At 39.8% G+C, this 24,665-nt stretch overlaps 1 protein-coding gene and 1 long non-coding RNA gene across 2 annotated transcripts in view; both read right to left on the bottom strand.

The window, feature by feature from the left end:
- IER3IP1 (immediate early response 3 interacting protein 1) overlaps positions 1-22,232 on the bottom strand; it is a 28,315-nt gene extending 6,083 nt beyond the window's left edge. The window contains exon 1 of the mRNA XM_082353368.1: positions 22,007-22,232. Within this exon, the coding sequence (XP_082209494.1) occupies positions 22,007-22,097 (91 nt within the window). The 5' untranslated portion in view covers positions 22,098-22,232. The remainder of the gene's footprint in view (positions 1-22,006) is intronic.
- Positions 1-24,665, bottom strand: part of LOC309610454 — a 136,534-nt gene that overhangs the window by 102,776 nt on the left and 9,093 nt on the right. The gene's annotated exons all lie outside the window — the stretch shown is intronic.

Genomic DNA, 24,665 nt, shown 5'->3' with positions numbered 1-24,665 from the left:
AAGCCCACACACCTACAGCCCATGCTCCGCAACAAGAGAAGCCAGCACACCGCAATGAAGAGTAGCCCCCGCTCGCCACAACTAAAGAAAGCCCGTGCACAGCAACGAAGACCCAACGCAGCCAAAAATGAATAAATAAATTTATTTAAAAAAAAAAAAAGGAGAGCTTGTTCTTGCTATATTAGCATAAAAAGTTCAAAAGAAGAGGCCAACACACTAAGTTGAAGTCACCTACCAGACAAGGCAAAATTAAAGAAAAAAGAAAGTATCAATATGTCAAAATAACAGGAGTTCCAGAAAGAGAGAAAAAAAAGTAGGAAAAAATTATCAAACAAGATGGTCAAAAAGCACATGAAAAGATGTTCACCATCACTAATTATCAGAGAAATGCAAATCAAAACTACAATGAGGTATCACCTCACACCGGTCAGAATGGCAATCATCAAAAAATCTCCAAACAATAAATGCTGGAGAGGGTGTGGAGAAAAGGGAACCCTCTTACACCATTGGTAGGAATGTAAATTGGTGCAGCCACTATGGAGAACATTATGGAAGTTCCTTAAAAAACTAAAAATAGAACTACCCTATGACCCAGCAATCCCACTCCTAGGCATATACCCAGAGAAAACCATAATTCAAAAAGATACATACTCCCCAATTACTCCCCATAACTGCACTATTATGAACTTTCATCAAATCTTTAACCATGGTCATTTTTAAGTCTTTTGTCATTTACAGACAGTTCTGGGTGTACTCTGATGCTTTTGCAAATATGTTCCTATAAAAGGGTTTCATCTTCAAGGAATTCATAGAAAAGACTCTGACAAGTACCGGTTTCTGGTAACTGTACTGCTGAACTGAATGAATAAGCATTTTCAGAACTCTAATGAAAAACTGATGAACTCATAAAAGTGCTAACAAAAGATCAAGATAAAAAAAATTTAATTACATGGGACTGAGTGAACTGATGAGGATGATTATAATTTTTGTGACTTTCTGTTTGAATAAAAAAAAAAAATCCCACAAGGACTCAGAGGCAAAGAATATAGAAATCAATTTTCACTGCAAAGTAAAGGAGCTGTTACAGTGGAGGATTACTGGACTGAATGTCAATATTATGACATACTATGAGTGTGTTTCGTGTTTGGTAATTGCAATCATTGTTGCTTTTGTTGTGGTCATCCATTTACAATGCTTGGTGTCAGTCTATTTATCTCTTGTAAAAATAAAATACAGTGTGTGTATGTGTGAAAAAAAAAAAAAGCATACATTAGCTATTCCAAATGAAGACAAACCATGGTTTTGTGGAATGAACATAACATCAGTATTCCAGTCCTCTTTTATTAAACTAGTTCTTGATACAAAAAAAAAAAAAAAAAGATACATACTCCCCAGTGTTCACTGCAGCAGTATTTACAATAACCAGGTCATGGACTCAACCTAAATGTCCATCAACAGAGGAATGGATAAAGATGTGGCACATATATACAATGGAATATTACTCAGCCATAAAAGAGAAAAAAATAATGCCATTTGCAGCAACATGAATGGACCCAGAGACTGTCCTACTGAGTGAATACTGAGTGAAGTAAGTCAGACACAGAAAGACAAATATCATATGATATTACTTATATGTGGAATCTTAAAAAAAATAAAAGGTATAGATGAACTTATTTATAAAACATAAGTAGAGTCACACATATAGAAAACAAACTTATGGTTACCAGGGGATGGTGGCGGGGGTGGGGTGGGGGGCAGAAAGGGATAAATTGGGAAGTTGGGACTGACATATACACACTACTATATATAAAATAGATAACTGATAAGAACCTGCTGTATAGCACAGGGAACTCTACTCAGTACTCTGTAATGGCCTATATGGGAAAAGAATCTAAAAAGAAAAAAAAAAAAATAGAGGATATATGTATAACTGATTCACTTTGCTATACACCCGAAACTAACAACATTGTAATCAACTATACTCCAATAAAAATTTTTAAAAATTATCAAACAAATATTAAGAGATGATATCCTAGAACTGAGGGATATGAGACTTTAGGCCAAATGGGCCCAATCAGAGCACAGCCCAATGAATGAAAAGGAGACCCACATGTTGCCACATTATTGTAAAATCTCAGACCTAAAAAGATAAAGAGAATACCCTAAAGGCTTTTAGAGAGGCAACTTAGGTTACCTACAAAGAATCAGGAAACAGAATGGCATTAGACTTCTTAACATCAAAAAAGAAAACGAGAAAATTAAATGGAATAATGTCTTCAAAACTCTGAAGAAAAATTGGTTCCAATCTAGAATTCTACAGCCAAACCATAATTCAACTAGAAGAAAGGATAAAATTATGATTTTTTTTACTGTTCAGCTGTAATATTCATAGTCATAGTAATGTAAATATGGAATATTGATATCACCAATAATTGGTTGGAGATGGGAGAGATGGAGAAGGGAAGTATGTGTGTATTTGTGCTTACACAAGAATGAGTGTGCTGCTGATGGCATAATAGTGCTAAACCCTTCCACAGTAGTAGGTCAGTGACTTAAAACTTGGAAGAGTTGAAAATAATTGCTTTTGAAGAACAGGGGAGGTTGAGGAGAGATGGAGCAGAAGGCTTCTATCTTTCTTTACAAACTGAAGGGGCTTTTCTGACCTTTTTTCCACACACATATACTGCTTTGATAAAAATAAAAATAACATTTAAAAAGAAAGCCTGTAAAGCTGCTCCTCTATTGGAGAAACCCCTCTGGAATGAGGCCTTCCTCTCCAGAGCACGAACATCCTGACGGCAGGAACGGGTTCCAAAAAGTAGAGGGGTTTCAACCACGAATCACTCTGAATATTTAAACTTGCTTTATAACCACCTTTAGATGGTTTCATTTCCTATACTTGCTTTTTGGAAGTTTATCATTGCTAAAATTATCAATCCTTTCCATTCATGGCCACAAGCTCTTACATGGTAAAAAAAAGAACTTGTTTTAACCACTTTGTGGATCATGCACTCAGTTTTTATGAGAAACCATGATTTCCAACAATCTTTTTATTTTTTAGACCTGTTCCAAAAAGATATTTAAATATATGCTTCTACATAATGGGAGGAGTGACTCTCAGAAAAAATTTACCTTCCAACTGCTCTTCAACAAAACAGGATAAAATTCTACAATATAGGGAGGGAATAGCATTGGAGTAATTTTTCAAAAATAGTAAGTTATCAGAGGGGGTGCCTTCAAGATGGCAGAGGAGTAAGACGTGGAGATGACCTTCCTCCCCACAAATACATCAAAGTACATCTACATGTGGAACAACTCCTATAGAACACCTACTGAACACTGGAAACTTCCCCAAAGGCAAGAAACTCCCCACATACCTGGGTAGGGCAAAAGAAAAAAGGAAAAACAGAGACAAAAGAATAGGGACAGGACCTGCACCACTGGGAGGGAGCTGTGAAGGAGGAAAGGTTTCCACACACTAGGAGGCCCCTTCACTGGCAGAGACGGGGAGTAGCAGCGGGGAAGCTTTGGAGCCATGGAGAAGAGCGCAGCAACAGGGGTGCAGAGGGCAAAGTGGAGAGATTCCCGCACAGGGGATTGGTGCCGACCAGCACTCACTAGCCCGAGAGGCTTGCCTGCTCACCCGCCAGGACAGGTGGGGGCCGGGAGCTGAGGCTCGGGCTTCGATCAGATCCCAGGGAGAGGAGTGGGGTTGGCGGCGTGAACACAGCCTGAAGTGGGCAAGTGCACCACAGCTAGCTGGGAGGGAGTCCAGGAAAAACTCTGGAACTGCCTAAGACAGAAGAGACCATTGTTTTGGGGTGCGCGAGGAGAGGGGATTCAGAACACCACTGAAACGAGCTCCAGAGACGGGCGTAAGGCGCGGCTATCAGTGCGGACACCAGAGACAGGCATGAAACGCTAAGGCTGCTGCTGCCGCCACCAAGAAGCCTATGTGCAAGCACAGGTCACTATCCACACCTCCCCTCCCAGGAGACTGTGCAGCCCGCCACTGCCAGGGTCCCGTGATACAGGGACAACTTCCCCAGAGGGACACACGGTGCACCTCAGGCAATTGCAATGTCACGCCGGCCTCTGCCGCCACAGGATCGCCCCGCACTCCGTACCCCTCCCTCTCCCCAGCCTGAGGGAGCCAGAGCCCCCGAATCAGCTGCTCCTTTAACCCCGTCCTGTCTGGGCAGGGAACACACGCCCTCAGGCAACCTACACGCAGAGGCGGGTCCAAATCCAAAGCTGAACCCCGGGACCTGTGCGAACAAAGAAGAGAAAGGGAAATCTCTCCCAGCAGCCTCAGGAGCAGCGGATTAAATCTCCACAATCAACTTGAGGTACCCTGCGTCTGTGGAATACCTGAATAGATGACGAATCATCCCCAAACTGAAGAGGTGGACTTTGGGAGCAACTGTGGACATGAGGCTTGCTTTCTGCATCTAATTCGTTTCTGGTATTATGTTTATCTTAGTTTAGTATTTAAAGCTTATAATCACTGGTAATTTGTTTACTGATTTGGTTGCTCTCTTCCTTTTTTTATTTTATATATATATATATTTTTTCCTTTTTCTCTTTTTATGAGTGTGTATGTGTATATTTGTGTGATTTTCTCTGTATAGCTTTGCTTTTGCCATTTGTCCTACGGTTCTGTCTGTTTTTTTGTTTTTGCTTTTTTTTTTTTTTTTTTTAGTATAGTCTTTAGTGCTTATTATCATTGGTGGATTTGTTTTTTGTTTTGTTTGCTCTCTTCTTTCTTTTTTTATTACTTTTTTATTTTTAATATTTTTTTCTATTTTAATAACTTTAATTTATTTTATTATTTTTTTTCTTTTTTTCTTTCTTTTCTTTTCTCCCTTTTCTTCTGAGCCGTGTGGCTGACAGGGTCTTGGTGCTCTGGTGGGGAGTCAAGCCTGAGCCTCTGAGGTAGGAGAGCCAAGTTCAGGACACTGGTCCACCAGAGACCGCCGGGCCTCACGTAATACCAAACAGCAAAAGCTCTCCCACAGATCTCCATCTCAACGCTAAGACCCAGCTCCACTCAGCAACCAGCAAGCTACAGTGCTGGACACCCCATGCCAAACAACTAGCAAGACAGGAACACAACCCCACCCATTAGCAGAAAGGCTGCCTAAAATCATAATAAGTTCACAGACATCCAAAAACACACCACAGGACATGGTCCTGCCCACCAGAAAGACAAGATCCGGCCTCATCCACCAGAACACAGGCACCAGTCCCCTCCACCAGGAAGCCTACACAACCCACTGAACCAACCTTAGCCACTGGGAGCAGACACCAAAAACAACAGGAACTACGAACCTGCGGCCTGCAAAACGGAGACCCCAAACACAGTAAGTTAAGCAAAATGAGAGGACAGAGAAATACACAGCAGATGAAGGAGCAAGGTAAAAACCCACCAGACCAAACAAATGAAGAGGAAATAGGCAGTCTACCTGAAAAAGATTTAAGAGTAATAGTAGAAAAGATGATCCAAAGTCTTGGAAACAGAATGGAGAAAATGCAAGAAACATTTAAAAAGGACCTAGAAGAACTAAAGAGCAAACAAACAATGATGAACAACACAATAAATGAAACTTAATATTCTCTAGAAGGAATCAATAGCAGAATAACTGAGGCAGAAGAACGGATAAGTGACCTGGAAGATAAAATAGTGGAAATAACTACTGCAGAGCAGAATACAGAAGAAAGAATGAAAAGAATTGAGGACAATCTCAGAGACCTCAGGGACAACATGAAGCATACCAACATTTGAATTATAGGGGTCCCAGAAGAAGAAGGGAAAAAGAAAGGAACTGAGAAAATATTTGAAGAGATTATAGTTGAAAACTTCCCTAATATGGGAAAAGAAATAGTCAAAAAAGTCCAGGAGGCACAGAGAGTCCCATACAGGATTGATCCAAGGAGAAACACACACAAAAAGACATATGAATCAAACTATCAAAAATTAAATACAAAGAAAAAATATTAAAAGCAGCAAGGGAAAAGCAACAATTAACATACAAGGGAATCCCCATAAGGTTAACAGCTGATCTTTCAGCAGAAACTCTGCAAGCCAGAACGGAGTGGCAGGACATATGTAAAGTGATGAAAGGGAAAAACCTACAACCAAGATTACTCTACCCAGTAAGGATCTCATTCAGATTCGAAGGGGAAGCTAAAACCTTTACAGATAAACAAAAGCTAAGAGAATCCAGCACCACTAAACTAGCTTTAAAACAAATGCTAAAGGAACTTCTATAGACAGGAAACACAAGAGAAGGAAAAGACTTACAAAAACAAACCCAAAACAATTAAGAAAATGGTAATAGGAACATACATATCGATAATTACCTTAAATGTAAATGGATTAAATGCTCCAACCAAAAGACATAGACTGGCTGAATGGATACAAAAACAAGACCTGTATATATGTTGTCTACAAGAGACCCACTTCAGACCTAGGGACACATACAAACTGAAAGTGAGGGGGTGGAAAAATATATTCCACGCAAATGTAAATAAAAAGAAAGCTGGAGTAGCAATTCTCATATCAGACAAAATAGACTTTAAAATAAAGACTATTACAAGAGGCAAAGAAGGACACCACATAATGATCAAGGGATCAATCCAGAAGAAGATATAACAATTGTAAATATTTATGCACCCAATGTATGAGTACCTCAATACATAAGGCAAATGCTAACAGCCATAAAAGGGGAAATCGACAGTGACACAATCATAGTAGGGGACTTTAACACCCCACTTTCACCAATGGATAGATCATCTAAAATGAAAATAAATAAGGAAACACAAGCTTTAAATGATACATTAAACAAGATGGACTTAATTGATATTTATAGGACATTCCTTCCAAAAACAGCAGATTACACTTTCTTCTCAAGTGCTCATGGAACATTCTCCAGTATAGATCATATCCTGGGACACAAATCAAGTCTTGGTAAATTTAAGAACATTGAAATTGTATGAAGTATCTTTTCTGACCACAACGCCATGAGACTAGATAACAGTTACAGGAAAAAATCTTTAAAAATACAAACACATGGTGGCTAAACAGTACACTACTAAATAACCAAGAGATCACTGAAGAAATCAAAGAGGAAATCAAAAAATACCTAGAAACAAATGACAATGAAAACACAACAACCCAAAACCTATGGGATGCAGCAAAAGCAGTTCTAAGAGGGAAGGTTATAGCAATACAATCCTACTTCAAGAAACAAGAAACATCTCAAATAAACAACCTAACCTTACACCTAAAGCAATTAGAGAAAGAAGAACAAAAAAACCCCAAAGTTAGCAGAAGGAAAGAAATCATAAAGATCAGATCAGAACTAAATGAAAAAGAAATGAAAAAACGATAGCAAAGATCAATAAAACTAAAGCTGGTTCTTTGAGAAGATAAACAAAATTGATAAACCATTAGCCAGACTCATCAAGAGAAAAAGGGAGAAGACTCAAATCAATAAAATTAGAAATGAAAAAGGAGAAGTAACAACTGACACTGCAGAAATACAAAGGATCAGGAGAGATTACTACAAGCAACTATATGCCAATAAAATGGACAACCTGGAAGAAATGGACAAATTCTTAGAAAAGCACAACCTTCCGAGACTGAACCAGGAAGAAATAGAAAATATGAACAGACCAATCACAAGCACTGAAATTGAAACTGTGATTAAAAATCTTCCAACAAACAAAAGCTCAGGACCAGATGGCTTCACAGGCGAATTCTGTCAAACATTTAGAGAAGAGCTAACACCCATTCTTCTCAACTCTTCCAAAATATAGCAGAGGGAGAAACACTCCCAAACTCATTCTAAGGGTCACCATCACCCTGATATGAAAATGAGACAAAGACATCACAAAAAAAGAAAACTACAGGCCAATATCACTGATGAACATAGATGCAAAAATCCTCAACAAAATACTAGCAAACAGAATCCAACAGCACATTAAAAGGATCATACACCATGATCAAGTGGGGTTTATCCCAGGAATGCAAGGATTTTTCAATATATGCAAATCAATCAATGTGATACACTATATTAACAAATCGAAGGAGAAAAACCATATGATCATCTCAACAGATGCAGAAAAAGCTTTTGACAAAATTCAACACCCATTTATGATAAAAACGCTCCAGAAAGTAGGCATAGAGGGAACTTTCCTCAACATAATAAAGGCCATATATGACAAACCCACAGCCAACATCGTCCTCAATGGTGAAAAACTGAAACCATTTCCTCTAAAATCTGGAACAAGACAAGGTTGCCCACTCTCACCACTATTATTCAACATAGTTTTGGAAGTTTTAGCCATGGTAATCAGAGAAGAAAAAGAAATAAAAGGAATCCAAATTGGAAAAGAAGAAGTAAAGCTGTCAGTGTTTGCAGATGACATGATACTATACATAGAGAATCCTAAAGATGCTACCAGAAAACTACTAGAGCTAATCAATGAATTTGGTAATGCAGCAGGATACAAAATTAATGCACAGAAATCTCTTGCATTCCTATACACTAATGATGAAAAATCTGAAAGAGAAATTAAGGAAACACTCCCATTTACCACTGCAACAAAAAGAATTAAATATGTAGGAATAAACCTACCTCAGGAGACAAAAGACCTGTATGCAGAAAATTATAAGACACTGATGAAAGAAATTAAAGATGATACAAACAGATGGAGAGATATACCATGTTCTTGGATTGGAAGAATCAACATTGTGAAAATGACTCTACTACCCAAAGCAATCTGCAGATTCAATGCAATCCCTATCAAACTACCAATGGCATTTTTCACAGAACTAGAACAAAAAATTTCACAATTTGTATGGAAATGCAGAAGACCCAGAATAGCCAAAGCAATCTTGAGAAAGAAAAACGGAGCTGGAGGAATCAGGCTCCCGGACTTCAGACTATACTACAAAGCTACAGTAATGAAGACAGTATGGGGCTTCCCTGGTGGCACAGTGGTTAATAATCCGCCTGCCAATGCAGGGGACATGGGTTTGAGCCCTGGTCTGAGAAGATCTCACATGCTGCAGAGCAACTGAGCCCGTGCATCACAACTACTGAGCCTGCGCCCTAGAGCCCGTGAGCCACAACTACAGAGCCCACGTGCCACAACTACTGAAGCTCATGCGCCTAGAGCCCGTGCTCTGTAACAAGAGAAGCCACTGCAATGAGAAGCCCTCACACCACAATAAAGAGTAGCCCTGCTAGCTAAAACTAGAGAAAGCCCATGCGCAGCAATGAAGACTCAACGCAGCCAGAAATAAAATAAATAAATAAATAAATTTATTTAAAAAAAAAAAGACAGTATGGTACTGGCACAAAAAACAGAAATATAGATCCATGGAACAGGATAGAAAGCCCAGAGATAAACCCATGAAGGAAGCAAGAATACACAATGGAGAAAAGACAGCCTCTTCAATGAGTGGTGCTGGGAAAACTGGATAGCTACATGTAAAAGAATGAAATTAGAGCACTCCCTCACACCATACACAAAAATAAACTCAAAATGGATTAAAGACCTAAATGTAAGGCTAGACATTATAAAACTCTTAGAGGAAAACATAGGCAGAACACTCCATGACATAAATCACAGCAAGATTCTTTTTGACCCACCTCCTAGAGAAATGGAAGTAAAAACAAAAATAAACAAATTGGACCTAATGAAACTTAAAAGCTTTTGCACAGCAAAGGAAACCATAAACAAGACGAAAAGACAACCCTCTGCTTGGGAGAAAATATTTGCAAATGAAGCAACTGACGAAGGATTAATCTCCAAAATATACAAGCAGCTCATGCAGCTCAATATCAAAAAAACAAACAATCCAATCGAAAAATGGGTGGGAGACCTAAATAGACATTTCTCCAAAGAAGATATACAGATTGCCAACAAACACATGAAACGATGCTCGATATCACTAATCATTAGAGAAATGCAAATCAAAACCACAATGAGTTATCACCTCACACCAGTTGAGAATGTCCATCATCAAAGACTCTCCAAACAATAAATGCTAGAGAGGGTGCGGTGAAAAGGGAACCCTCTTGCACTGTTGGTGGGAATGTAAATTGATACAGCCACTATGGGGAACAGTATGGAGGGTCCTCAATAAACTAAAACTAGAACTACCATACGACCCAGCAATCCCACTACTGGGCATATACCCTGAGAAAACCATAATTCAGAAAGAGTCATGTATCACAACGTTCATTGCAGCACTGTTTACAATAGCCAGCACATGGAAGCAACCTAAGTGTCCACCGACAGATGAATGGATAAAGAAGATGTGGAACATATATACAATGGAATATTACTCAGCCATAAAAAGAAACATAATTGATTTATTTGTAGTGAGTTGGATGGACCTATAGACTGTCATATAGAGTGAAGTAAGTCAGAAAGAGAAAAACAAATACTATATGCTAACACATATATATGGAATCTAAAAAAAAAAAAAAAATTGTTCTGAAGAACCTAGGGGCAAGACAGGAATAAAGACGCAGACACAGAGAATGGACTTGAGGACACGGGGAGGGGGAAGCATAAGCTGGGACGAAGTGAGAGAGTGACATGGACATATATACACTAGCAAATGTAAAACAGGTAGCTAATGGGAAGCAGCTGCATAGCACAGGGAGATTAGCTCGGTGCTTTGTGTCCACCTAGAGGGGTGGGATAGGGAAGGTGGGAGGGAGACACAAGAGGGAGGAGATATGCGGATGTATGTATATGTATAGCTGATTCACTTTGTTATACAGCAGAAACTAACCCACCATTGTAAAGCAATTATACTCCAATAAAGATGTTAAAAAAAATAGTAAGTTATCAGCGAATTTTAGCCTCTCTGTTCTTATGCCACTAGAACGAAAAAGAAAACTGAATTTTGGGTAGAGAGAGTAAAACATTTGTCTAGATAGTCCATAGACAACTACAAAGGTGACAAGTAAAAGAGCAGCAAGGAATTATCTCTTACTATAACAAATAGTTTTCTCTCCAACTGCTGCTTAGAGTGTCAGTTGTTTTTTAAGGAACCTAGCCAAAGCTTTAAATAGCTTTGCTTTTTTTTTTTTTTTTTTTTAATGGAGAAAGAGTGAACTCTGCAGCTTTCTTGTCCATAGCTAGAGGGCCTAGAAGAAAACAACTGATAAGACCACCCAGCAGTTGCTGCTGCCAAATTTCAGGAATGAACTTAAATGGAAAACACCACATATACATACATCCTTCGACTGCCCAGACTTCAAAAAGTCACACACAAAACGGTAATCCATTCAGATTCAGTCAACACCCCTCAGCTAGATACATTTTGAAGAAAAAGTTTTAGCTACAGTTTTGAGGACTGGCTGACTCTGGCAAACCTCAGCCTCTTTGAGGTCAGTTTCCATTTCTGTAAAAGAAAATGAATGTGCTTTACTTTGTCAGTGTCACCAAATTTGCATGTGAATCAAATGCTATCATAAATGTGAAAGTACCTAATAAACTACACAAACAACTCTGTTAATGTAAGTTTTAAAAAAAATTACCTTGATCAAAAAGATCACTGCTGAAGTGAATGATCTAGTATACTTAGACCAATCTCTCTTGGTTCAATATAATTCCCAATCCAACACAGTAATTTCCATTTTTTCCCTGATGAAATTAAACAAATGTTTTTCAGGAGTATATATTTAAATAGAAACTTACATATCCAGATGGTTTCTTCAATGTTTTATAAACTGCCATGCCCATACTATGTCTATCATATGCAAGGCCTGTGGAATGCCTTGTTCATTTCTCTGTACATTTATGCAAGCCTGATTTACTGTTTAAGGTCTACCTCCTTTAGGAATTCTCTTTCTATTACTTAGGCTCACACAGCTCTCACTATTCTAAAGTCTAATATTACAGTGGTCTGGAGCAGTCATTCAAACCTGAGTCAAATAACAACTTGTAATATTTTAACTGTTTGCTATGGACTGATTTGTGTTCCCACCAAACTCACATGTTGAAGCCCTAACCCTCAAAGAGACTGTATCTGGAGATAGGATCTTTAGGAGATAATTAAAATTAAAGGGAATCTTAAGGGTAGGGCCCTAATCTGATAGGGCTGTGGCCTTACAAAAAGAGGAAGAGAGAGATCTTGACTCTGCCCAGCCATATGAGGACACAGTGAGAAGGTGGCCATCTGCAAGCCAGGAAGAGAGTCCTCACCAGAATTCAAACATGCTGGCACCCTAATCTCAGATTTCCAGCTTCCAGAACTGTAAGAAAATAAATTTCTGTTGTTTAAGCCACCCAGTCTATGATACTTTGTTATGATAGCCAGAGCTAATACAGTTTCATGTGTGAAATGTTTCTTCTGTATTACTCATAACTACTACTGAAACCGAATTCCCCTAAAACCAAGTTCCTCTGCTGAGTTTATGATTAACATCTCTAACAAACTTATGGTTAGCAGAGGGGAAAGCAGGGGAGGGGGAGGGATAAATCTGGAGATTGGGATTGACATATACACACTACTATATATAACACAGATAACTAATAAGGACCTACTGTATAGCACAGGGAACTCTATTCAATACTCTGTAATGGCCTATATGGGAAAAGAATCTTAAAAAGAGTGGATATATGTATATGTAAAACTGATTCACTTTGCTGTACACCTGAAACTAACACAGCATTGGAAATCAACTATACTCCAATAAAAATTTTTTTTTTAAAATCTCTAAGCAAAATGTTATTCCCTTCCTTGTCCAACACTTGTTCCCCTCAAGATTGAGGAGTATCAAAGAAAAGGTGGGACTGAAACCAAGCAGGACCCTGTGGGGCCCTCCTGGGTACACAAGCCTTCTGTGTTCCCCATTTCTTGTTTGGAGGAAAAAGGCTTTCAGCCTCCTAGATCTTCCCTGAGTTCCAAAGGGCAGATTCGAACAGTTGCTAATTACGGGAGTGAGGGAATGCAGAAACAAAGGAAAGGCAGTCAAGAAACGGTAGTGCAGTGATAGGGCAGGGTCCTGGTTCCTCCTCAAGGAATATACATAACAATCTAACACAGATGTCTGAGTTCTTCTACAGGAACTAAGGCCCCACCCAGGTGGAGGATGGTAACTTCAGGCTAAGCATAAGCACATGGACCCCAGACTGGCTGGGACCAGAAGGCTGACTGGAACACCACCCCGTTACCTCACCCAACCAGTCAGAGGAAGGTCACATACCCTGCAGCCCTCCCTCCAAATTTTGCCTATAAAAACTCTTCCCCAAAATCCACTGGGGAGTTCAGGCTTTTTGAGCATGAGCCACCTGATCTCCTTGCTTGGCCACTGCAATAAACCTTTCTCTGCTCCAAACTCCTACTTTTCGGTTTGTTTGACCTCACTGTGTGTCAGGCACACAAACCTGGATATAATAAATATATGTCAAATTGATACTGGGCATCACAAACGAAACCTAGTAAGAACAATTTTGGCAGGTATTAAAATCCATTAGGTAGGGGATTCCCTGGTGGCACAGTGGTTAAGAATCTGCCTGCCAATGCAGGGGACATGGGTTCGAGCCCTGGTCTGGGAAGATCCCACAGGCCATGGAGCAACTAAGCCTGTGCACCACAACTACTGAGCCTGTGCTCTACAGCCCACAAGCCACAACTACTGAAGCCCGCACCATGCCTAGAGCCCATGCTCTACAACAAGAGAAGCCACCGCAATGAGAAGCCCACACACCGCAATGAAGAGTAGCCCCCACTCGCCGCAACTAGAGAAAGCCTGTGCGCAGCAACGAAGACCCAATGCAGCCGAAAATAAATAAATAAAAATCCACTATGTGATTTTTTTCTTGTACATAAAGGAAATTAGCGTCATTGTGGAGCACTAAAAGAAACAACACGGTCTCTGCACTATTGCCAAAATACTGGGTAACCTATGTGTATAACTATGATAGCTCTCAAGTCAGGAATCCCAAGAATATGATAATGGAAACATAAAGTTATTTAGAAAACATTCATTGACTGATGGAATGAATTGTAAAGATGAAAGGACCCTTGTTGTCAGTCTACTGGAGGAGACAGAAAAGAAACTGCAGTGGTATATTACCCACAAAATGGGTCAGAGATGGTTTCTGGGAAAGGCAAATGCCAGAAGTAGGCCTTAAAGGATAGGCTGAAGAGTTAGCCAGTCAAAGAAATGAGGTAAGTCAAGGTCATCACAGGCAGAGAAAATAATTTGAGTAAAGGCTCAGCAGTGAAGAAGAGTATCATGGTAAAAAAGGTACACGGTAAATATTAGGGAAGGGTAAAAGAGGGGAAGGACAGAGAGGAAGGGAAACATTATGGTGGGTTTATAAGTCACACAAGGGAGTATGAATTTTACGTTGAAGGCTATGGATATTGAAGAACTCAGAATTTCAAACACTGAGGAACACGGTCAGCTTCCTATAGAAGGGAGAACAAAGAGAAGCAAAAATGGATGGAGTGTGACCAGTGAGGAGGTTACTATGAAAATCTAGGTAAGAAGAGTTAAGAGCTTATATAAACAATATTTAACACTTAAAATATTTTAAAATTCTATCTTAAAACTATTCAGATATTTTAGAACAAAGGCTTATCCACTTAGTCAAGGCAATGTGGTGTTTTCCCTTAGTTCTGGAACCATATTCAAAACACATGCTCAAACAAAATATTTCTGTACTATTTCTAGATAAAAGAGGAAATGTGGAAAGCAAAGTTCTGGAGGGCAAAGTACTAACAATTCTAGGCCATTCCAATAGTTTGTGGCAGTAGTTGTCATCTAGGAGCACAAATCTCAATCATCTATAGAAATTCTGGAAAAGACACACTGCTCAGCTTCACTTCTGGGAAATTTGAATGCAGGTCTGGAGTAAGGTCTGGGCATTGTATTCTCTTTCAAAGTTGTTTTGGCTATTCTGGATCCCTTGAATTTCCTTTAGGACCCAACTTGTCAGTTTCTGCCAAAAGAAAGCCAACTGGGATTTGGATAGACATTGCATTAACTCTGTAAATCAGTAATATTAAGTATTGTTATCCTAACAATATTTAGTCTTCCAATCCATGAACATGGAGTGTTTTTACACCCATTAATTATCTTTAAAAATCTTTATTCTTCTTTAATTTCACTCAACAATGCCTTGTAGTTTTCATAGTATAAGACTTACACTTATTCTGTTAAATTTATTCCTAAGTATTTTGTTCTTTTTGATGATATTGTAAATGATGTTTCTTTTAATTTCATTTTTGATTGTTCATTGTTCATGTACAGGAAAACACATGATTTTTGTTCCTGATCTCGTATCTTGCAACCTTACTAAACTCATTTCTTAGTTCTAATAGTTTTTTAGTGATTCCTTAGGACTTTCTATATACAAGATTATGTCATCTGCAAACAAGAGATTTACTTTTTCAACCTCACAATCTGATGTTTTTTATTTCTTTTTCTTGTCTAATTGCCATGGATAGAATCTCCAGTACAATGTTAAAAAGAAGTGGCAAGATCCTTTTCTTATTCCTAGCTGGGGAAAGCACTTAGCCTTTCATCATTAAGTCTGTTAACTGAGGGGTTTTCAAAGATGTTCTTTATCAGATTGAGGAAGTTCCTTCCTATTCCTAGTTTGTTGAACGTTTTATCATGAAAGGGTATTAGGTTTTGTCAAATGTTTTTCTGCATCTATTATATCATGTGATTTTTATTTATTTTATTAATATGATGAATTACATTAATTGATTTAAAAATGTTAAACCAACACTGCACTCCCAGGGTAAATCCCACTTGGTTTAGTTTGCCAGTGTTCTGTAGAGAATTTTTGTGTCTATATTCAGCAGATACTGGTCTGGAGTTTCTTTTCTTGTGCTGTGTCTGGTTTTCATATCAGGTTAATACTGGCCTCACTGCATGAGTTGGGATGTCTTCTCTTCTCTCTATTTTGGTGTTAAGTCTTCTTTAAATGTTTGGTAAAATCCAGCAATGAAGCCTGGGTTTTTCTTTGTTCAAAGTCTTTAAGTTACTAACTCAATCTCTTTACATGGTACAGGTCTAATCAGATTTCCTAGTTCTTCTTAAGTCAGTTCAATAGTTTGTAGTCTTTCTAGGAATTTGTCCATTTCATCTAAGTCATCTAATTTGTTGGCATACAGTTGTTCACAGCATTCCCTTATAATCCTTTTCATTCTCTAAGATAGTGATGTCACCTTTCATTCCTGATTTTAGTAATTTGAGTCTTCTTTCCTTTTTTCTTGGTCTAGCTAAATGTTTGCCAATTTTGTTGATCTTCTGAAAGAACTAGTTTTTAGTTTTGTTAATTCTATTGTTTTTCTACTCTGTATTCCATTAATTTTGACTGTAATCTTTATCATTTCCTTTGTGTGTGTGTGTGTGTGTGTGTGTGTTGGGGAGAGGGAAGAGCTGGTTGTGGCTCAAATGCCAGAGATTCTCACTGCTCTTACTGAGCTTTAATAGATTTTCTTGGGGGAAAAAAAAAAGTTTCTTCATTTGTTGTACACTCTTATGACAGTTCCCAGAGACTTCAAATGTTCGTTTTTTAAATAATTTTCACTAGTTATACTTGTTTTATTGGAAAGAGGGTCCAGTGGAGGTTCTCACACTACCACTGTGGAGGTGCTTTCCATTAATAATTGTATTTTCAAATAATTCGATTAAAACTGGGCAGAGGACTTGATTAGGTATTTTTCCAAAGAAGAAATAAAAATGGCCAAGTACACGAAAAGGTGCTCAACATCACTATTCATCAGAAAAATGTAAATCAAAGCCACAATGAAATATCACCTGTTAGAATGACGATTACCAAAAAGACAAGAGACAATAAATGCTGGCAAGGATGTGAAAAAAGGGAACCTTTGTGCACTGTTGATAGGAATGTAAACTGGTACAGCCACTTTGGAAAGCAGTATGGAGGTTCCTCAAAAAATTTAAAATATAATAGAACTGCTATATGATCCAGCAATCCCATTTCTGGGTATTTTTCCAAAACAGATGAAGTCATTATCTCGAGGAGATATTTGCACTCCCATGTTCACTGCAGCACTATTCACAATATCCAAGACGTGGAAACAATCTAAGTGTCCACTGACAGATGAATGGATAAAGAAAATGTGGTGTACATATATAATGAAATATTATTCAGCCATAAACAAGGAAAACCTGCCATATGTGACAACACAGATGGACCTTGAGGACATTATGCTAAGTGAAATAACTCAGAGGAAGACAAGTACTGTATTATCTCACTTATACGTGGGATCTAAAACCATCAAACTCATAGAAAGAGAGAGTAGTATGGTGGTTGCCAGGAGTGGAGTGGTAGGGGAAATGGGGAGATGTTGGTCAAAAGGCACTAATTTTCAGTTATTAGATGAATAAGCTCTGGGGATCTACTATACAGTATGGTGATCCAACACTGTTTACTTGGAAGTTGCTCTGAGAGTAAATCTTAAATGTTCTCACCACAACAACATTAACAACAAAATGATAATTATGTGAGGTGAAGGATATGCTAACCAACCTTACTGTGGTAAGCATTTTGCAATATATACGTGTATCAAATCATCACATGTACATATTAAACTTAGACAATGTTATTTGTCAATTAGATCTCAAAGCTGGGGGAAAAAAGAATGATGTCTCACATTTATAAACGGTTATATAGATACCTGCTTAATAGCCTCAGTTCTGCCTCCTGGCCGGCAAAAGCCTACTGTTTTTAATATGGCCCTTTCAGAAAAAGTTTGTTTTCTTCTAGCTTTGTTTTACCTTTCTCATTTAGATCTACAATGCTCTTGCAATTGGCTTATGTGTTTAGCCTGAGGCAGAAGGTCAAGATTCATTTATTTCTTTTTGAATATCCAGTTAACCTAGAATCATTTATTGAAGGACCATCCTTTCTATCACACGCTACTGTTAACTTTATCATAAATTAAGTGTCCATATAAGTATGTGTCTGTATTTGGATTCTCCACTCTGCTCCACTGTTCTATTGTCCAACAACATTTTAGTAAATTTCTTTCTGTTTAATCAGGCAGAGTCAGCTTCTATTACTTGCAACCAAGAACCCTGACAGGGATGAGTAATCTCAGGACTCAATCCTTGAACCTCTTCTCCCTCTGAGAAATAGCCTTCATTCCAATGGTTTCAAATTACCAGCCAACACCGAAAATCCCCATGTGTAAATCCTTCCCAGACCTCCTCTCTTCTGGGCACCAAACCTGTATATGCAAATGCCTACATGATATCTCTAATTTGAAGTCTTAAAGGTACCTAAAAATAGGCTAATTCCTATTCCTATTCCAGGACTTAGCTTTAAATGCTATTTCCTTAGGAACTGATGCTGTTCTGATTCAACCAGGAAGTTATATTCCCATGGTTCTCACCCAGTTCTCTTCCTTCAAAGCATTTATCCTAGACTCAACTATTTGTATAATTATTTATCTGTTCTACCATTAGACTCTAAGATATGAGAACAAAGATACTGTGTTATGCTCACTGCTACATCTTTTCCACCTAGCTCACAGTGACTGGCCTATTTGTTATAAGGAATGAAGAAAAACTTCCTGCCACCAAATCTGGGAACCTCCTCCTTCTCCAGCTAATCCTTCCTCCTTTTTCAATGAAGAAAGTATCCCACCTCCCACTTAATGCCATCTCCTCCATCTGTGCCTTAGGACCCATCCCTATCCACCTTCTCAGAATCCTTGAGTTATCAATTACCTCATTTCTCTCCTGTACCTTTTATTTTTCTCTCATTACTAGATCTTTTCCCCTAGCAATTCCTTTTCTAACCTTTAATTATGAAAGTTTTAAAACATACCTATCACTCAGATTTAATAATTATTGATTTTTTGCCTACATGCTTCATCTTTTTTTCTGCTTGATTACTTTAAAAATAAATTACTGGTACTGAAATATTTCAGTATGCATTTTTATCACACTAACAAGATGTACAGTGATTCCTTAATATCATCTAGTATCTATTCCATACTCAAATTTCTTCAAATGTTACCAAAATGTTTTTTACATTTGATATGTTTGAACTAGAATTCAATCAAGGTCCACATGCTGCATATGAATATCTCCCTACATCTCTCTCTCTTTTTGTCTTTTTTATATTTTGTATATTTGCCTCAGTGGTCACTTCCTCCCCACTTATTTCATGGCACTGACTTATTGAAGAGACCTGACTAGTTCTCATTGTCACTGCTGAGACCTAAAAAACAAAAGAATCATAAAACATATCTCTGCATCGCCTTCCAGCTACCATTTCATCTCCTCCAACTCAGTGATACATTTGGATAATTGTGCTGTCTCCATTCTATGACTTTCCACTCGCTCCTCCCCATTCCAATGTGGATTTTACCCACTGTTGTAACTGCAGAATCACCAATGACCTCTACTACCCTGAATCCTCAGGACACTTTTCAGTCCTTATCTTGCTTGGTTTCTCAGAACATTCCACTGTTGTATTCTCTCTCCTGCTTCAAACACTCCTTGGCCTCTGTGAAACCCCACTGTCTAGATTTCCCCATCTCTCTGTTTTGCTCACTCATCAATTTCTCCTGTCAGCTCTTCTATCATTACCTGAACATTAAATACTGGAAGAGATTTTAGGACTGTCCTGGTCAACAATTCTCCTTTGTACTCTAATCCTTCCCTGAACAATTTCACCTCTTCACATGGCTTAATTTATCATCTGTGGTTGACAAACTCAAATCTCAGCCTCCGCTCTGGCTCTTGCTTCTGGTCTATGGACTTAAGTCCAACTGACTATTCCATATCTCCACTTGCGTATCTCACAGAAATCTCAACCTCAGCATGTGCGAAACTTCTTTCTTTATCTCTTCACCTTGTTACCTGCACCACACCCCACAATTTTCCACCAGTGCCACTCAGTAAAGCTACTACCCTTCACTCAGTTGCTTAAACCAGAAAACCAAGAGAGATCTTTGACTTTTTCCTCTCTCCTCATTCCCAATGTCCAAACAGTAAATTCTATCTTTTCTACGTTTAAAATATCTTCTGATTTGTACTAGTTTCCTAGGGCTATTATATCAAAGTGCCACAAACTATGTGGCTTAACACAATGAAAGTTTATTTTTTCACAGTTCTGGAGGCCAGAACTCCAAAACCAAGGTGTTGGCAGAGTTGGTTCCTTTTCGGGGCTCTTGGGCTAATGTCGTCTATGCCTCTCTCCTAGCTTCTGGTAGTTACTGGCAATCCTTGGCATTCTCTGGACTGCAGCTGCACCACTCGTCTCTGCCTCTGTTGTCACATGGCCTTCTTCCCCCTGTGTCTGTGTGTCTCTGTATCTCTCTCTCCCCATAGGGACACCTCATTGGACTTAGGGTCCATCCTTTTCCAGTGTGACCTCATCTTAACTTAATTTCACCTGCAAAGACGTTATTTCCAAAAAAGGAAACAAGGGTTAGGACTTTAATATATCTTTTAGGGGCGTACAATTCAACCCACAGTGTGATTCCTTCTACTTTTCTGGATGGTATAGTGGTGAAGAGATGAACTTGAGTCAGACTGCCTGAACTGAACCCTAACTCTGCTGCTCTCTAGCTGTGTGATCTTAAGAAAGCTACCAACTCTTTTGTGTTTCTGGTCCCCATCTGTAAAGCAGGAATGAAAACAGTATTTGTCTCATAGGGTTGTTGTGAGGGTTACACAAGTTAATATGCAGAAAGCACTTGATACAGATCCTGGCACATGGTAAGTGTTAAGAGTTAGGTATCATTATTGTTATTATACCCATTCAACTTATATTATACCCACCATCTCTACTTGCCCTATTTGGAATGGTGCTTTCCACATCCACTCTTCTACACTTCTGATCTGTTCTCCACACAGTAACCAGCAAATAACACAAATCAAGTCATGTCACTGCCCTGCTTACAACTTTTCCACACCAATTTTCACACCAGCTCTTACTCATCACCTCCCGACCCTTCACCTAGTTAATGTTTACTGACTTATCTGATTTCGGGTTAGACACACTTCCTCCAAACTTTCAAAGATTCGCAAGTTAGTATCTCCCAGCACTTCTCTTTCGTAACATTCTGCATACTTGTTATTGGTACTTGTTCAGTTTTTATTTAGATTAACTTTCATTAGGAGGGCAGGGCAACTGTTTTAACCTCAGTTTCGCCTGGCACATAATTTGTGCTCAATAAATCTCTCCTGAAGGAATAAATGAAACCAGTAAATCTTGCTCATGGGTTTGAGTTTCAGTGATCTACACAGACACATTTGGTACGCTGTAACAAATGATGCACATCATGCAGTATCCTGCCTTAATTGTGCCTCATGCAGAAAAAAGCAGTCTGCCCAGGTGGCATGGAGGTCGCTGGATTGTGAGATCCCGGTAGGCATAACCTCTGTCTTCTCTGTATTCTCAGATTCTAGCCTGGCACATCCTAGGCACCCAATAAACTGTGCTGAATAAACTTTTCTTGGAACATGGATGACTGGATGGCGTGATAACCCCAACACGTCTCCTTTCCTCTTATCCCCAAAGCCCAGGAACCCCTATGGCCTTCCATCAGTTCATTCTTCTGATTACCTACGCTCCAAAATGAGCCACACCCCTCCCTTTTTCATTGAAAACTCACACCCCAGGTTTCTGACAACTAAAAGCGGTCACAGAGAAGGGTACTAAATTCCTAACCTAAACTGGACGCAGGCAGGGGCGTTCCCTGGCTCACCCCCGCCTCCCCCCATCCCGACACCCAGGGTCCGACACACAGTGGGCGTCTGCTGAACAATCTTCACCCCACTGAACAATCTTCACTCCACTGGTGAGACGAAAGTGGCTCGGCTTCCCCACCCAAGGAAGGGCCCCAAGAGGAGAGCCCTCGGCCGCCCGTCTGTCCCGGCCCAAGTGGTCCACTCACGCGGCCCGAGTCGGGTCCGCGCCCCCGGAGCTCGCTGCCGCTCCCTCGGCCCGCCCCCGCGGCCCCACTCACTGTTCTTGAGGAATCGCTCCTCGTGCAGCACGGCGATGGCATTGACGCAGAGCAGGGCCGCCTGCAGCAACGAGTACAGCGTAAAGACCATGACCACCCGCCCCGAGTCCCAACTGACCGCCTTCCCTCCGCGGCAAGGGACGTGGCGCCGCCACGGCCGGCGCTTCTTACGGCAACCGACGAGGCCCAAAACGCGTTCTGAAAAGCTCCGCTCCCATCTGGCTAAGACCCGCCCCACGCTCACATCAGCAAGGCCTGTAGAGCTGCGCTGTCCAATGCAGCAGCCAGAAGTACTGAACCCTTAAATTGTGGCTGGCCCGAACTGAGGTGTTGTAAATGTAAAATACATAGGACGAAAACAAGAACGTAAAATCTCCCAATAATTTTAAAATGTTGATTACAAGTTGAAATATTTTGAATATATTAGGTAAATAAAATAATTACTAACATTAATTTTTACTGTTTATTTCTATATACTATTTTTAAACTGTGGCTATGAGGTTACTGATAATGGCATGTGAGTCTTGTCCAATACTTCTATTGGACAGCGCTGCATTAGATGCTCCTAAGAGCTGTATGAGATGTTATTAAGTAATTCCTATTTTACAGATGGAAAAAAGGAAGGCTTTGGCAAATAAAGTTTTTTAAAAAATTAAACTAAAATAACATGTTTTGGGCTGTACCCCACAGGCCTGTAAGGCTGTAGTTGCCCAGGTTCAAGACCAAAGGAAGAGCCCGGAGTCAGCAACAGAGACATGATTTAATGGATTGGGGCGGGTGGGGAGGGGGGGCGGTGCGGAGGGGAGGATCTACATGTCGGAAGCAAGGTCCTGGAGCGACACCCCATGGCAGGCAGGACATGGTGGCAGTTTTTGCTCTGGGGGTGGGGGGGGAGCGTGAAGATTACCAGTTATAGGGGGGCAGTGACGCACATACAGTCACTAGCTGGGGTGGGGGCAAGTATGTAGGAAGATCAAGGTCAGTCATGAGAGCAGGGTATAGGTGAAGCAGGCACTGGTCAAGTAGGGGATGTACAGAGAGCAAGAGAACAGCCATCTTGGGTGGCCTGACCATACAACATGTCTTAAAATTACTCAGAGAGAAACATTCTCTCCTTGATCAAACTCTAGCAGGCCCTCTGAGCCCTCATCTCGACTATACCTCAAACCTTGGCCTGTAAAAACTACAGATTCTCAACACAAATGATTTCATCCACTCCCCTACCCCCATGTTAAAAGACTTTAACATAGTTTCTAACAGCTCAAGTCATCCCTAGGATGACCCTAGACCCCCTTCAAGTGCCCGCCTAAAAAGCTCAAGGCTCCCCAAAGAATTTACTGTTTGTTCTACCCAACACCTGAAAATAGGCCCCTGACCATCCTTTCTTAGAGCATTTATTAAAATGGATTTACAATTGTGAATCTTTCCTCTATCCCTTTGAGATATATATGTAGCTCCTACAGTTCAAGGGTGTCTTTCTCAAGGACCTGAAAGCCATTCCTTTAAAATGTAATCACCAGGAAGGATAGGGCCTCTGTCTCCCAGTCTCTGTATGAAGGAAAAATCCTAATTTTGATAATTGCAGCTAACAGACACAGCTGGCCTAATAAGCATTTACACTGACCACCCCTTGGTAATTTTTCCGCTTCCCCAACTCTACTGAGCCCCTGCTCACCTCCCTTTCTACTCCCTCATTCTCCCTTTAAAATGCCCAGTCACTTCTGTACAAATCGAAATTGCAATAGTATATTACTGATTAAAATCTGTCTTACCAGTCTGATGTCCAGTTTTATCTTTGACAGCAGCAGTAAGAGGCTGAGTCCAATCATGTTAAATTTTAGATATTTTTTGAGAGCAAATATACAAAGTAATCATCTCCTGAACTTCTCAGTTTCCCCTAAAAAAAAAGGGAAAAGCAACACATTAGACCCGGAAAGGACTTTGGAAGCCTGTGTGTTGCAGCTGCTGGAAGAGACACTAGCCAAAAAAAAAAGAATAATTAGTTAAACTCCCAAGAAGAAATTAAGCTTAAATAGGCCAACTAGTTAGTGCCTACAGGGAAGAAGAGATGTATCACTTCCCACAGATATACATAAACACTATCTCCAAAATCGGCCCTAAGTGCAAATCAGGTAGGGAGAAACACAGGAAGATAAAGTAGAGGGAATAAAAGAAACAACAGGATGCCAACAAATCCTCCGGTTTTTCAAGGCCCACAAAACCCTAGATACTAATGACAGAGAAGGAAGGTTGTTCTTGTAAGCGGACAGTGACCATCCCAGGATTTCTACGCTGGGCTGGGTGGCAGGAGGGGGTGCCTGGGGGCCTTGTCTGGAAGCTTTGGTTGAGCAGTGACTTACAGTTTTTACTAGACTGAAGCTTACTGAAGAGGGGGTAAAGAGGGTTGACTGGAGATTATGGGGACAGATGGAGTGGAGGTGAGAGAAAAGCATCCCACAGTCACCCCTTTCTGTCACCAGCCACTGGGTTACAACTCACATGATCTGATTCTTTTATTGTCAAAAGAATCAGGTTAACCTCCGTGGGCCTCTGTTACATCATCTATAAAATTAGGCAATTATGATCTCTAGGGCTCCTTCAGCCCCCAAAATCTCTAGATCTACCAAAAGCAGCTTAAAATATAAATAGTGTACAAGTA

The sequence above is a fragment of the Balaenoptera borealis genome (genome assembly GCF_965194805.1).
Source record: "Balaenoptera borealis genome assembly, chromosome: 14".
In the NCBI taxonomy this organism is placed as follows: Eukaryota; Metazoa; Chordata; class Mammalia; order Artiodactyla; family Balaenopteridae; genus Balaenoptera; species Balaenoptera borealis.
This window is presented reverse-complemented; position numbering and strand designations above follow the sequence as displayed.